The sequence below is a fragment of the Canis aureus genome, chromosome 2, assembly GCF_053574225.1.
Source record: "Canis aureus isolate CA01 chromosome 2, VMU_Caureus_v.1.0, whole genome shotgun sequence".
Classification (NCBI taxonomy): Eukaryota; Metazoa; Chordata; class Mammalia; order Carnivora; family Canidae; genus Canis; species Canis aureus.
In genome coordinates, this window is record NC_135612.1 from 70,589,119 (window position 1) to 70,601,787 (window position 12,669).

The following is a 12,669-nucleotide window of genomic DNA, read 5'->3' on the forward strand; positions in this document are numbered from 1 at the left end:
CTATTATCCCAATTCTATCACCCGAGTTAGGTTCCCTCCAAGAAATATCCACCGAACAGTTCCTACACCAGGGGCCTGAAATCAAATTTTGAGTGCTTTAAGTGAAGAGCAGATTGATTCGGGCTGGTCCTTCATTTCACTGTGTGACATGCGCCACCAGACAGACCCCTGGCCTGCCTGCAGCACACCACAGGGACTGATGATGGGAGGTGCTGGGGTGGGACCTGTGGCAAATCCTGGGCAAGTCGGGGGACCTTTCTCCGTGTGTTTTCCCTTCCATGAAACAGGGATGATCACGGACCCTACGTTGGAGATATTATGATCAGTTAAATAAGACTATCCATGCCAACTACTTAGAACAGCGCCCCGAGTGGGTGCATTTTCAATAAAATTCTCCGCCGTCAACTCACTCGCGCACTGGCACTGACTTAACACCTCCTACGTACCTGCTATTATTTGAGCTCCTAAAACATTCTGCACTTTATTTCACACACAAACATACCCACTGCGTACCAAGCACTGCTGGGCACTTTATAAATGAGTCTCATTTAACGTTCATCTTGCAATTAAGTGCTATAAGAAGAAAAGCAGACAGCACAAAAGAAAATTTACGTACACGTCCTATCCTTCCACATTGTTTTAGCTAAGACTTACTGGCCTGCCCTGAGAACACTTTCAAGGCATGGTTCTTGAAACATCTAACAACTTAAGAAACAGATAGCAGTGGCTCCTGGAGGAGATGACATCCAGCCCAACAATAGCGAAACAGTTCTGTAAGTGGACTTATCCATTATTTCCAAGTTAGCTTCTTAATTGATACTTTCATAAAGAGTACATAGCACCACAAAAAAAAAAAGTTTATAATTTTTTTAAGTGAAACCTCAGAATAGAAAATTCCGCACCTTCTCTGTAAAGCTTCCATGAGAATGTACGCTTGAGTACAAGGTAGAGAACCCAAAAACGGCAACAAGTGTTTCAGTTAATGGGCCCACAGATGCATTGTCTGTACACTTTCTCCTTTCCAATTTTTTCTGTTAAATTATATTTTAAAATTAAATATTTTTTAATTACCATGTAATCCAGCAATCCCACTTCTGGGTATATATCCAAAGGAATTGAAAGCAAGGTTTCAAAAAGATATATGTACGCCCATGTCTATGGCAGCATTAATCACAATAGCCAAAAGGCAGAAGCAACGCAGGTGTCCATTGATGAAGAATAATCAGAAAGTGGTCCAGCCATACAATGGAATAATGCTCAGCCTTAAATAAGAAGGAAATCCTGACACCTGCTATCACATGGATAAACCTTGAAGACAATGAGGTCAATGAAACAAAGCCAGTCACAAAAGGACAAATACTGTATGATTCTGCTTATCTGGGGTTCCTAAAGTAGTTGAATTCATAAAGACAGGAAGTAGAAATAGTGGGTACCAGGGGCTGGGGGAAGCGGGAATCAGTAGTTAGTGTTTAATGGGTTGGAGTTTTAATTTTGCAAGAGGAAGGAGTTCTGGAGATTGGTTGCACAGCAATGTGAGTACACTTAACACTACTGAGCTGTAGCTAGGACAGCAGACTTTATGTTATATGTATGTTAGCACAATTTAAAAATAAATAGCATATTGTTTTAAAATAAGGTCTTTCATTCTCCAGTCACCTAGTGCAGCACATCTAGAGCAACAAAGGCATGCAGTAAGTGTCCACTAGGTACAGAATGTTTGATGAAATGGCTGATAAAATGCCTTAAATTAGGAAGATAGAGATCTGTAACCCACCAAGTAGCAGAGTGATTATTTTGAAAACTCACATCTGTCCAGGTTATTTCTCTACCTAAAGCCTTCAATGGCTCCCCATTGCCCTCAACATAAAGTTTAAGCTCCTGAGTGGCTGCGAGCCTTGACCAAGTGCTCACTGCCAAGTACTTTATACACATTAGCACCATTATTCTTCACATCAACCCCGAGAAGTAGGTCCTTCACAGATGAGACCCATGAGACCCAGAGAGGTTAAGTAACTGGCCAGAGTTCACATTGCTGATATGAGCCAAAGCCAGGTCGCCTGAACAGAGTCCACCCTCACAAGCCCTACCTGAATCATGGCTCTGTCTGTGCCCATTGCCCCAGCTCACTTTCCCCCACAGCCCCACACGTCTTCTCTCCATCAGGTGGGAAGACCACACATCCCCCAAATGTCCTTCTGTGATGTCTCTTACACACCATACCCCTCTTTCACTGACAACTCTGGGGATCTTTCTGGCAGAAACCAGCCCTCACCCCAAAACTGGCAAGAGTCCTCCCTTGTGCTCCCTTGTCACTGGGTAACTTTGGTCAAAGCATCAAGCCCCCATGCTGTCACTGTGTTATGAATTTCTCCCCACCTAACTGACATGCCTGTAGGGCTCAAACCACAACTCTTCACCATGCACTGCTGGTCTTGGGAACAGTATTTGCTGAGTTCTGGATGAAGGCAGGAAGGAAGGAAAGTGGGAGGGAAGGAGGGAAGTTCGTTCTTTCTGGTCTCACTAAAGCTCTCCACATTATTGCTGGTATCACTATAAGACTCTGTCATCATGGGATTTGACTTCCCTGTAATAAAAAGCCAATCAATGAATTGTTGGAGTTTTCACGACAAAATACCATAGACTGGGTGGCTTCAAAGGCCAGAAGTCCAAGATTATGGTGTGGGCATGGTTGGTTTCTCCTGAGATCTCTCTCCTGGCTTGTGGATGGCCATCTGCCTCCAATGTCCTCACATGTTCCTCCTTCTCTGTGAGTCTGTGTCCTAATACCCTCTTCTTATAAAGACACCAACTCTTTTGGATCAGGGCCACCCATATGACCTCATTTAGCCTTAATTACCTCCATAAAGTCCCTATCTACAAATATAATGTTTCAGTGACCCAGAGAAGTGACCATAATGGCACAGCGTTTCTTCTGGGGATGATGAAAATGTTCTAAGATTGATGGTGGTGATGGGTGCATAACCCCATGAATATACAAAGCCACTGACTTGTACACTTCAAAGGGGTAAACTGTATGGTATGTGAATTATAGCTCAATAAAATATATTAAAATCCCCACCACCACCACCACCACAAGCCTTTGCTGGTAGACTCAAGGTTGGCAAAATTTCCTGACTCTCCATGACAAGTTTTGCCTCATAGGATTCTCACAAAGACAGCCAGAGGGACACAGACTCATTTTACAGTGGAAGCAGCTGAAACAGTGAGCCTCAGAGAAGGATTCAAGCCCACCTCATGCTTCCTGCCCCCTACACATCCAATTTCATACACATCCTGGGGATGCACATAACAGAAGCTAAGGCAACATAAATAAACATCTTAGGGTTTACCTGCAAGAGAGTATGTACTGCATGTGTGACAGGGAAAACTCCTTCAGTGGCTGATAAACATTCAGAAAATCCAACGAAGTACCCAACTTTAAGGCATCCCAGGATGATGGTAATGGCTGCAAACAACGTGATACTACCTAAATTGGGGGTGGGGGTGGGGAGAGCATAGAAACACACATATATAAGCATTGATATGCATGGATGTCATTTCAAAATAAACCACATTAAACTTTCCCATACATAGTCAAGTGATTTTTTTTTAAAGATTTATTTATTTATTTATGATAGACATAGAGAGAGAGAGAGGCAGAGACAAAGGAGGAGGGAGAAGCAGGCTCCATGCTGGGAGCCTGACGTGGGACTCGATCCCGGGACTCCAGGATCGCGCTCTGGGCCAAAGGCAGGCGCCAAACCGCTGAGCCACCCAGGGATCCCCCAGTCAAGTGATTTTGATCAGGGTGCCAAGACCATTCAGGGAGGAAAGGGCAGTCATTTCAACAAATGGTGCTGGGGGACGCCTGGGTGGCTCAGCAGTTAGGCACCTGCCTTGGGCCCAGGGAGTGATTCTGGAGTCCCGGGATCGAGTCCCATGTCGGGCTCCCTGCATGGAGCCTGCTTCTCCCTCTGCCTGTGTCTCTGCCTCCCTCTCTCTCTGTGTCTCTCATGAATGAATAGATGAAAATCTTTAGAAAAAATAATGGTGCTGGGAAAGTGGATCTCCAATTACAAAAGGATGAAGTTTACCTTACCTTACTCTATATACAAAAATATATTCCAAATAAATCAAAGACTCAAATGTAAAACCTAACATAAAACTCTTGGAAGAAAATACAGAGGAAAATCTTTACAGTGATTTATTGACGATGACAGCAAAAGCACAAGGAAACAAAATTAAGATGGATAGACTGGACTACACCAAAATGAAAAAACTTTTGGGCATCAGAGGACACTAGCGACCCACAGAAGGGGAGAAAATATTTGTAAACCATATATCTGGTAAGGTGTTAGTATGCAGAATCTATAAAGAGCTATAAATCAACAACGAACAATAAATAAAAAAACCCAATTAAAAAAATGAGCAAAGGACTTGAATAGACACTTCTCAAAAAACCCCACATATAAATAGCTAATTAACACATGAAAAGATGCTCAGCACCACTCATCATCAGGGAAATGCAAATCAAAACTACAAGGAGATAGCACCTTACAGCTATTAGAATGGCTGCTATGAAGAAAAAAAGGAGAGAAAGAGGAAGGAAGGAAAGAAGAAAAAATAAATAGATAATAAATGTTGGCAAGGATTTGAAGAAATGCAAACCAGTGTACATGGCTGATGGGAATGTAAAATGGTGCGACCACTGTGAAAAACAGAATGGTAGCTTCTCAAAAAATTAAAAGCAATATTTCCACATGATCCAGAAGTTCCACTTTTGGGTATATGCCCAGAAAGATCAAAAGCAGGGACACAGGAGCACCTGGGTGGTTCAGTGGTTGAGCATCTGCCTTTGGTTCAGGTCATGATCCCAGGGTCCTGGGATGAGTCCCCCATCAGGGTCCTACAGAGAGCCTGCTTCTCCCTCTGCCTGTGTCTCTACCTTTCTCTCTGTGTCTCTCATGAATAAATAAATAAAATCTTCAAAAACAAAAGCAGGGACACAAAAGGATATTTGTACATACATATTTATGGCAGCATTATTCACAACAGTTAAAAGGTAGAAACAACCCAAATGTCCATTGACAGATGAATGGATAAACAAAATGTGGTTCATCCATACAATGTAATATTATTCAGCCTCCGGAAGAAAGGCCATTCTGACACATGCTACAACACAGGTGAACCTTGAGGACGTTATACCAAGTGAAATAAACCAGTCACAAAAAGACAAATACCATTATGATTCCACTTAGATGAGGTTCCTCAGAATAGTTAAATTCATAGAGACAGGAAGTAGAGTGGTGGGTGCCAGGGGCTGGAGAAGGGGGGAAAGGTCAGTTGTATAATGGGTACAGAGTTTTAGTTTTGCAGGATGAAAGGCTTCTGGATATAAATTGCATATTGTCATTGTACTTAATGCTACTGAACGGTACACTTCACAAACGAGTCAGTAAACTTTATGTTATGTTATATTTTACCATGATTAAGTAAGTGTATATAACAAGACAGTACTGGGTCCTGTTTATCATTATTCCTACCCAATGCATATCTCAGGGTCTGACAAATGATATACATTCAACAAAGATTGACCAAATAATAGAAGCTTCTCCCTGAAAAAAGATCAATCTAAGAGTGTCACTGATCTATTAAAAAAAAAAAAATCTCAGTTCTCTAAACGGAAAATCCTGCTCTTGAGAGAACAAAGATGAGGGGCATATGGGTATTCAGGAACTCTCTGTATTTGCAACTTTGCAACTCTTCAGTAAATCTAAAACTTCTCCAAAAAAGAAGGTATATTTTTAAAACTGATAGGAAGGGGGTTCCATACCAGTGGCATAGAAAGTGCCCACACTAGGAAAAGTGAACAAAGGAAGCATCCTTTGATGGCGTATCCAGCGTGGTGTTGACCAAACAATAAAAACAAATGAAAAATATGAATATGTAAAAAAGACTGGAAGGAATTTATAAGATACATTAAAAAGAAACTTGTAACAAATGAAAATATTAGCAAGAAAAACAGTGATTCTGGAGACTTCATCATCAAAGTTCCTAATCCTTCTCCTGGGCCAACATTGACCTCCATTCACACGTTCTCTCCCACGAATGGGAGGAAACTGGATCGTGTGTGACATGCATTATGGTGAGAGAGAGAGGACAGACTCATAACACCGAGCTATAACATTACAGCTCCAGTCCAAGAAGCCTCCAGTGAAAAGTAATGCAATCGCCTGGCTCCTTTCCATTGCTCAAAGTCTTATAGAAACAACTCTAAGTCACTTTTTTTTTTCCATTCTGGAAAGCCCCCAGTGAAATAAAAAACTCAGTAAGAGTGGAGATTCAATCCCAGGGCTTTGAAATGGTTTGACAAATGCACAGTTCCTTTTGGTTACAAAAGAAATAGCAAGATAAGGTGAGGCAGCCTGGCTGGTGTGGCAAGAGCACAGGCTGTAGCTCTGGGGACCCGGGCACTAGTCCAGGCTGTGCCACCGATGGCATGTATGAGTTCAGGCGAGTCACTTCCAGGTTCCTAGCCTCGGTTTTCCCATCTGGAAGATGAGACTGGTCCCCAGCACTGGTTCTCACATTTGAACATGCATCAGAATCACCTCGAGGGCTTGTTAAAACACAGATGGTGGGTCTCCACCCGCAGAGTTTCTGATTCCATAGGTTTGGGTGGAACCTCAAAATCTGCATCTCTAACAAGTTCCCAGGTGGGGCTGACACTTGATCTGGGACCCCACCTTGAGAACCACTGGTCTAGAACATCTCGATCACTGATATTTCAAGAGTTACGATAAATACATCATATACCTTCTCATAGTCTTGAAGTCCTTTCTTCCTTTACCCATCCATTTATCTCTACAACAAATATTTTGGGGACTCCTACTATGCATGTGGCATTTTGCCAGGGGCTCAAAGGTAAACAAGACTGCTGGAGAAGCAAAAATACACATGTGTAATACTGCATAAAATTGGGGTGTGCACAAAAATACGGACATGCAAGCTGGCACCAGACTTCCTATCTGCAGCACCGGAAACCAGAAACCAGTGGAAGAATAGTGAGAGTCCACTTCAAGGAACAGATTGCAGCTCAAGAACCCTATTTCCAGCCAAGATGTCACCTGCTCGTCAGGGCAAAAGACAGAAAGCGATTTATAGATAGGCCAAACATATAATTCCTTCAACAAAGATTCATTGAGCAGTAACTATGGTCCAGCCACTGTCCCAGGCACTGGAGACATAAAAAGTGCAATAAAATGAAGTGTCTGTCCTTGGTGAATTTAAAATTCGAGTGGGGAAGACAGAGAATCTGCAAATAAATAGTAACCACAGAAGAAGTGTCAGGAAGCACTAAGTGCATGAAGAAAAGTAAATCAGAAAGAGGATTAAAGTCAATGATGGGTAGTCAGGAAGAACTGTCTTAGAAGGTGACAGCTGAACAGAGAACAGAGGAGGAGGGGAATGTTGTCCACACAACTCACCTGACAAAGGACATTAGCCAAACAGCCAATGAACTGTGGAAGAGTCCTCACAATTGGGGAAGATGAAGAGGAGAGGGACAGTGGTGAACAATAAACTTAGCATCAGACTGGAGAGGATGATGCATTATAATGGAAGGAGGGAGGGAGGGTTTAAAATGACAGGATGGGTGGGTGGATGGGTCGGTGGTTGAATAGTTCAGTAAATAGATAAATAAATTAATAGGAATGAAGACAGGATAAGAGAAATTAAATTCAAATGGATGAAGATAAACCCACTGGAAGGGCGCCTCAGTGTAGGATTTTTTCTGGGGAATAAATAAAAATGGAGTAATATGCATCTGATTGTGGGAATGAAGAGAGGAAAGACAGTCATTAATTTAGTAGAAAGACACAATAAAATGTTCAAGCACTCCGAAGAGCAAATGTGTGCAAAAGGAAAATGGGGGGAACAATATGTAAAAGAAATCATTATAATCATCATAAAGAAAAAGGGGAACAAAGTCAAGTATGTAAATCCTACCAGTGAATGAGAATGATTTAAATCTCCCATTAATTAATCAACAAGTTGGGGGACCAGGGGTGCTCAGTCGGTTAGGCCGTCTGCCTTTGGCTCAGGTCATGATCTCAGGGTCCTGGGATGGAGCCCCTCATCAGGCTCCCTGCTCCTCCCCCCTGGCTCGTGCACACACCCTCTCTCTCTCAAATAAATAAATAATATCTTTAAAAGATAGTCAACAAAGATGGGAATATTGAATAAAAACAAAACCTAGCTCTTTTATGAATCACGCTTTTCACTTAGTGGCAATGGCAGAAAATCAAAGTATGGACAAAGAGGCAACCTGAAGGGGAAGCAGGAATAGCACTATGGATGTCAGACCATCTGAAATTTAAGTAAAATGGAGTAAATAGGATAAAGAATCCCTTCACCTTTATCATCACACATGAAAAAGAAGACATAATGTATGAGGAAGATACAATAGTCCCTTGTGTGCCAAATAAAATAGTTTTACCCTTGTATATTTACCTACTTTATTTTTTTTTAAGATTTATTTATTTGAAAGAGAGAGAGAGGAGGGAGATATCATGCACTCAAGTAGGAGAGGAGCAGAGGGAGAGAGAGAGAGAGAGAGAGAGAGACTGTCAAGCAGACTCCCTGCTGAGCATGGAGCCCAAAGCACGGCTCTCGATCCCACAATCCTGAGATCACGACCAGAGCTGAAATCAAGATTGAAATAAAATCAATCACTTAACTGACCGAGCCACCCAGGCACCCCTTCCATGCTACATTAAAGAGATAAAATGGGAAATTCTAGAACTAGACAGATTTGATAGAATGAAACATAAGGAAGGGCATAGAAGTATGAAGTCACACAGTCAATAAAGTTGGTTTTATAATATCCCTTTGTACACCTCAAAAAGAGAATATATAATTTTGGAAGTCAATGGAATATTGACAAAAACCGAGTAAGCTATAAGAAGACAGTAAGGCTGTAGTGGTAGGAGCTCACTGCCTGGCTTCAGACACTGTTTTCTATCAATTATTAGTTGATGATTTCAGGCAATCACTTAACTTCTCTGAGACTCGGTTTCCTCATCTGTAAAATAATAACAAGACTGCCTCTCTCATAGGGATGCAGAAGAGATTAAATGAGTCACTAGATGAAAGGCACCTAGAACAGTGCCTCACACGTAGGAATTCTCTATACAGATGCTATCATCATCATCATCATCATGACAGTCAACCACAAAGAAAAACTTAATGCATTAGAACCATTTTTTTTTTCATTAGAACCATTTAGAAAGTTTCCCAGCCACATAACTTGAGACTAATCCTGTAAGGTCTAGTGTTGGCAGAGGGAGACCCCTCCTCTGTCTTAAGCACCCAAATCCCCCCTACAAGTCTGGAATCTTGAACTGTATGGTCTTGGAGGTAGACGTTCCCACAAAGTCAGTGTACAATCCCCCCTCTTATGCAAGAATGTTTCCCAGTGCATCATGACTAGTGGCCAACAGGTCTGTATCCAGACATGCCCAGGGCTGGGAGGCTCACCATCTCTCAGAGAACACCCTTCCATCACCTGCTGGAGCTTATATTAGAATGTTCTTCCTTACGCTGGACTGCAGTCAGCCTTCTGGAACTGTCATTCTCTTCCCTGGTGATTTTGTCATTATTCTCTCATCTGTACATCCATCCATGCCTTCCCTTGATGATTCAGTAAATGCCAGCTGGCCCTTGTTACTTGTTAGGCACTGTGCCGGGAGCTCAGGATATAAGGGGGAGCACATTCAGACAGGGGCTCTACCTCCAAGAGCCCACAGTCTGGCAGCCGATGAAGTGAATAACACAATATCCTGCTTGATTAGTGTTAAGAAGAAAATGTAGGGTGCTAGGAGAACATAAAGCCTGGGAGCCACACCTGGTCTGAAAGGATAGGGAAAGGCTTCCCTAAATCCCTAAAGAAGTGGCTCTGTTTTCTGGAAACCAAAGGATGGTCTGGGGCTCACAGGAACGAAGCTGCCTCATTTTCTACCCTGATACTCCTCTCTCCTCTTGACTCAACAGCCTTTCCTTCCTCCTGGGGTCAGCCTTCTGCGGGTGCCCATGTGATGCTCAAAGGGGGCCAAGGCACCCATGTGCAGTCTGACTTCGTTTCCAAACAATGCCAAACCAGCCTCAGCTTTTGGGGCAGCCCCATTATCTTACTGATGCTGAAATCCTGACATTATGTTTCTATTTTCTATTAGACAAAAAAACTTTAAAAAAAATCCCATCAAAAAAATATATCTGTAAGAAAATGCATGCTGTTAGGCAAGAGTCCCTCATAGTGACCCCAGGTGGGGTCTTGGGGATCGCTCTTTCTTTTCTGAGGGAAGTGCTCAAAACCCCTGAATGTTGATATGTTCTAGAACTTCACTGGATTCACTGTCATGCTCAATTCATGTACTCAGTATATTCTTTTTTCATTTTTTAATGATTTTCAAGGTATTTTTTCTGGACCCCAGAAAAAACAAAAGATCTTCCTCTGAGGACCCTCCCCTAAGTCCCCAAGCCTGTACCCCCAGGCTACTCTTCTGCCCCAACCCATCCCCTGCACTTGCACAGCAGAATGCTGAATCATTTATCTCACAATAAGACATTTCTCTGACTATGAGCCAGAGGCTTCTAAGCATTTTATATATATAACTCAACTGAGTCTCTTAACAACCCTATGTGATAGGTGGTATCATCAGCCCCATTTTACAGACAAGAAAACTGAGGCAGAAGTAGAGCCTCGTGCTCGGGGTGGGGGCATGCTCTTAGCCATCATGCTCTGCGGCCGTCACTGTCTGCATCATCCTCGCCTTCCCCCGCATCCCTCCGTGCAGGGCCATGCCTGATTGTCCTGCCATCCCCAGAGCCCCGCCAGTACTGGGAGCTCAGTCCAGGCTGTCAAGCAAAACCGGATCGACATTTTGGCCCAACCACCACCAAAGTGTCCATGCTGTGCACTTGGCTCCTTTCTCTGTTGCTCTCTGCACGTTCCCAAGATCCTTCCGCTCAATGAAGAAAGCAAAAAAGAAGTAGACTTTTTCCTTCTCTGACACCTGTTGCGATCATGCCATCTGCCCTGAAGCAAGGAGCTCATCCCTCTTCTCTTTCTCACTGTTTGAACATTTCCAGTGATGGGGAGCTCAGTCCTCCTCCTGAAACCCAGCTTCCTGGGCTGGTAAATGGGGCTCATGGCACCCACCTCAAGAGTCACTGTGAAGTTGAAAACGTGGTATTAAAGCTCGTCACAGAGATGACAGATCGCATGATTCCATCCAGAAGAAATGTCTGGACTGGGCAAACCTACAGACAGGAAGTGGACCCGTGATCGCCTAGGGCCCGGGTGGACTTAGAAGTATAGGGGTTGACAGCTAAAGGGTACAGGGTGGTACTGTACCCTTTTCAAGATGGTAAAAGTGTTCTCCAATTGACTATGGGGGTGGCTGCACCTACCTGTGGATATACCACAAACCACTGACTCCTGCACTTCAAGTGAGGGAACTGCAGAGCATGCGGACCTTAACTCAATAAAGTAAAAGAAATCTCTGGGACACACTCTTGCAATCCCAGTGGCAGAGGCAAAAGCCCCAAAAAACAAAGAGTGTGTGCAATAGGCTCTGGCTGCAGGAGAATGAGGCTGTGAAATTCAGGTGAATAGGCCTCCAGAGGAGGGAGAGCCAGGTGAAGCCCAGACCAGGGCTCATGAGCTTGCACCTGCCCCAAAGTCAACAGGGTGGGCTGGGATCCAATGGGACCCACCCGACAGCCCCTCCTCCGACCAGGTGCTACCCCGTGACAGCATCCAGGATTCTGGGATCCTGGTATCATCCCTGGTGGTTTCTCGGGAGTTCTGGCTACACTTTCAGACCGTGGGCCCCCTGGGTGCCCAGACTGTCGCATCTTTACGTCCTGTAGCCTCTGCCCCTCCTCTCATCCCCTTTTGTTGCTCTCTGCCACCATCCCCCATGGTTCCCTCCCCCTCTTCACACGCACACCAATCTCTTTTATTGACCTTCACTTACTCACAGGTGGGGACAGGCTGTTTCCCAAACCATGCTCATGTTCCCGACCTTTATGTCGACAGCCTGTACAGCCACCACCCTGAGGCTGGCCTTACGTAACAGCTCACCTCTGTGCCTTTACTTCCGGTCCCTTAAGGAACAATGAGCAGCCCATACCCAGGGGTGGCAGGCTAGACAAAGATGTATCACATACATGGGTGCGTCTCGTTCTAAGAAAAAGGTATTATGCAAAAATCTGATCTAATAAAAGGAATACATTTGGGAGTGATTAATCACAAGCACTTAAAAAAGAATCGCTGTGACAAATAATTGAGACAATGCTTCTGACATACCTGCATTCCGAACTCACTCAATAAACACAGCTATTATTCCTATTGGCATTATTCCCATAATTTCGTGTTACTAACACTTCTCTGGACTTGAGAAAGAACAGTAACAATAACAAGATCCTACACTGGTAGGGAAGCCACTGTAGTCTTTTAAAGGGACTAGAAACAGAAGAGAAATAGGACCCTGGAAATTCACCGGATGAACCAGCTATTTGCTGGGCTTGCACGTCACTGCTCACACTGGGCTGGCATGAGATCCAGGCTGCTGTCATTCCTTGCAGAAAAAAAAAAAAAATCAATCT

At 43.6% G+C, this 12,669-nt stretch overlaps 1 protein-coding gene across 1 annotated transcript in view; it reads right to left on the reverse strand.

Moving 5' to 3' along the window:
- The window catches only part of OTOP1 (otopetrin 1), a 36,465-nt gene that overhangs the window by 20,803 nt on the left and 2,993 nt on the right, over positions 1-12,669 (reverse strand). Inside the window, exon 2 of the mRNA XM_077860695.1 lies at positions 3,351-3,487. Coding sequence (XP_077716821.1) covers positions 3,351-3,487 — 137 coding nt within the window. The remainder of the gene's footprint in view (positions 1-3,350; positions 3,488-12,669) is intronic.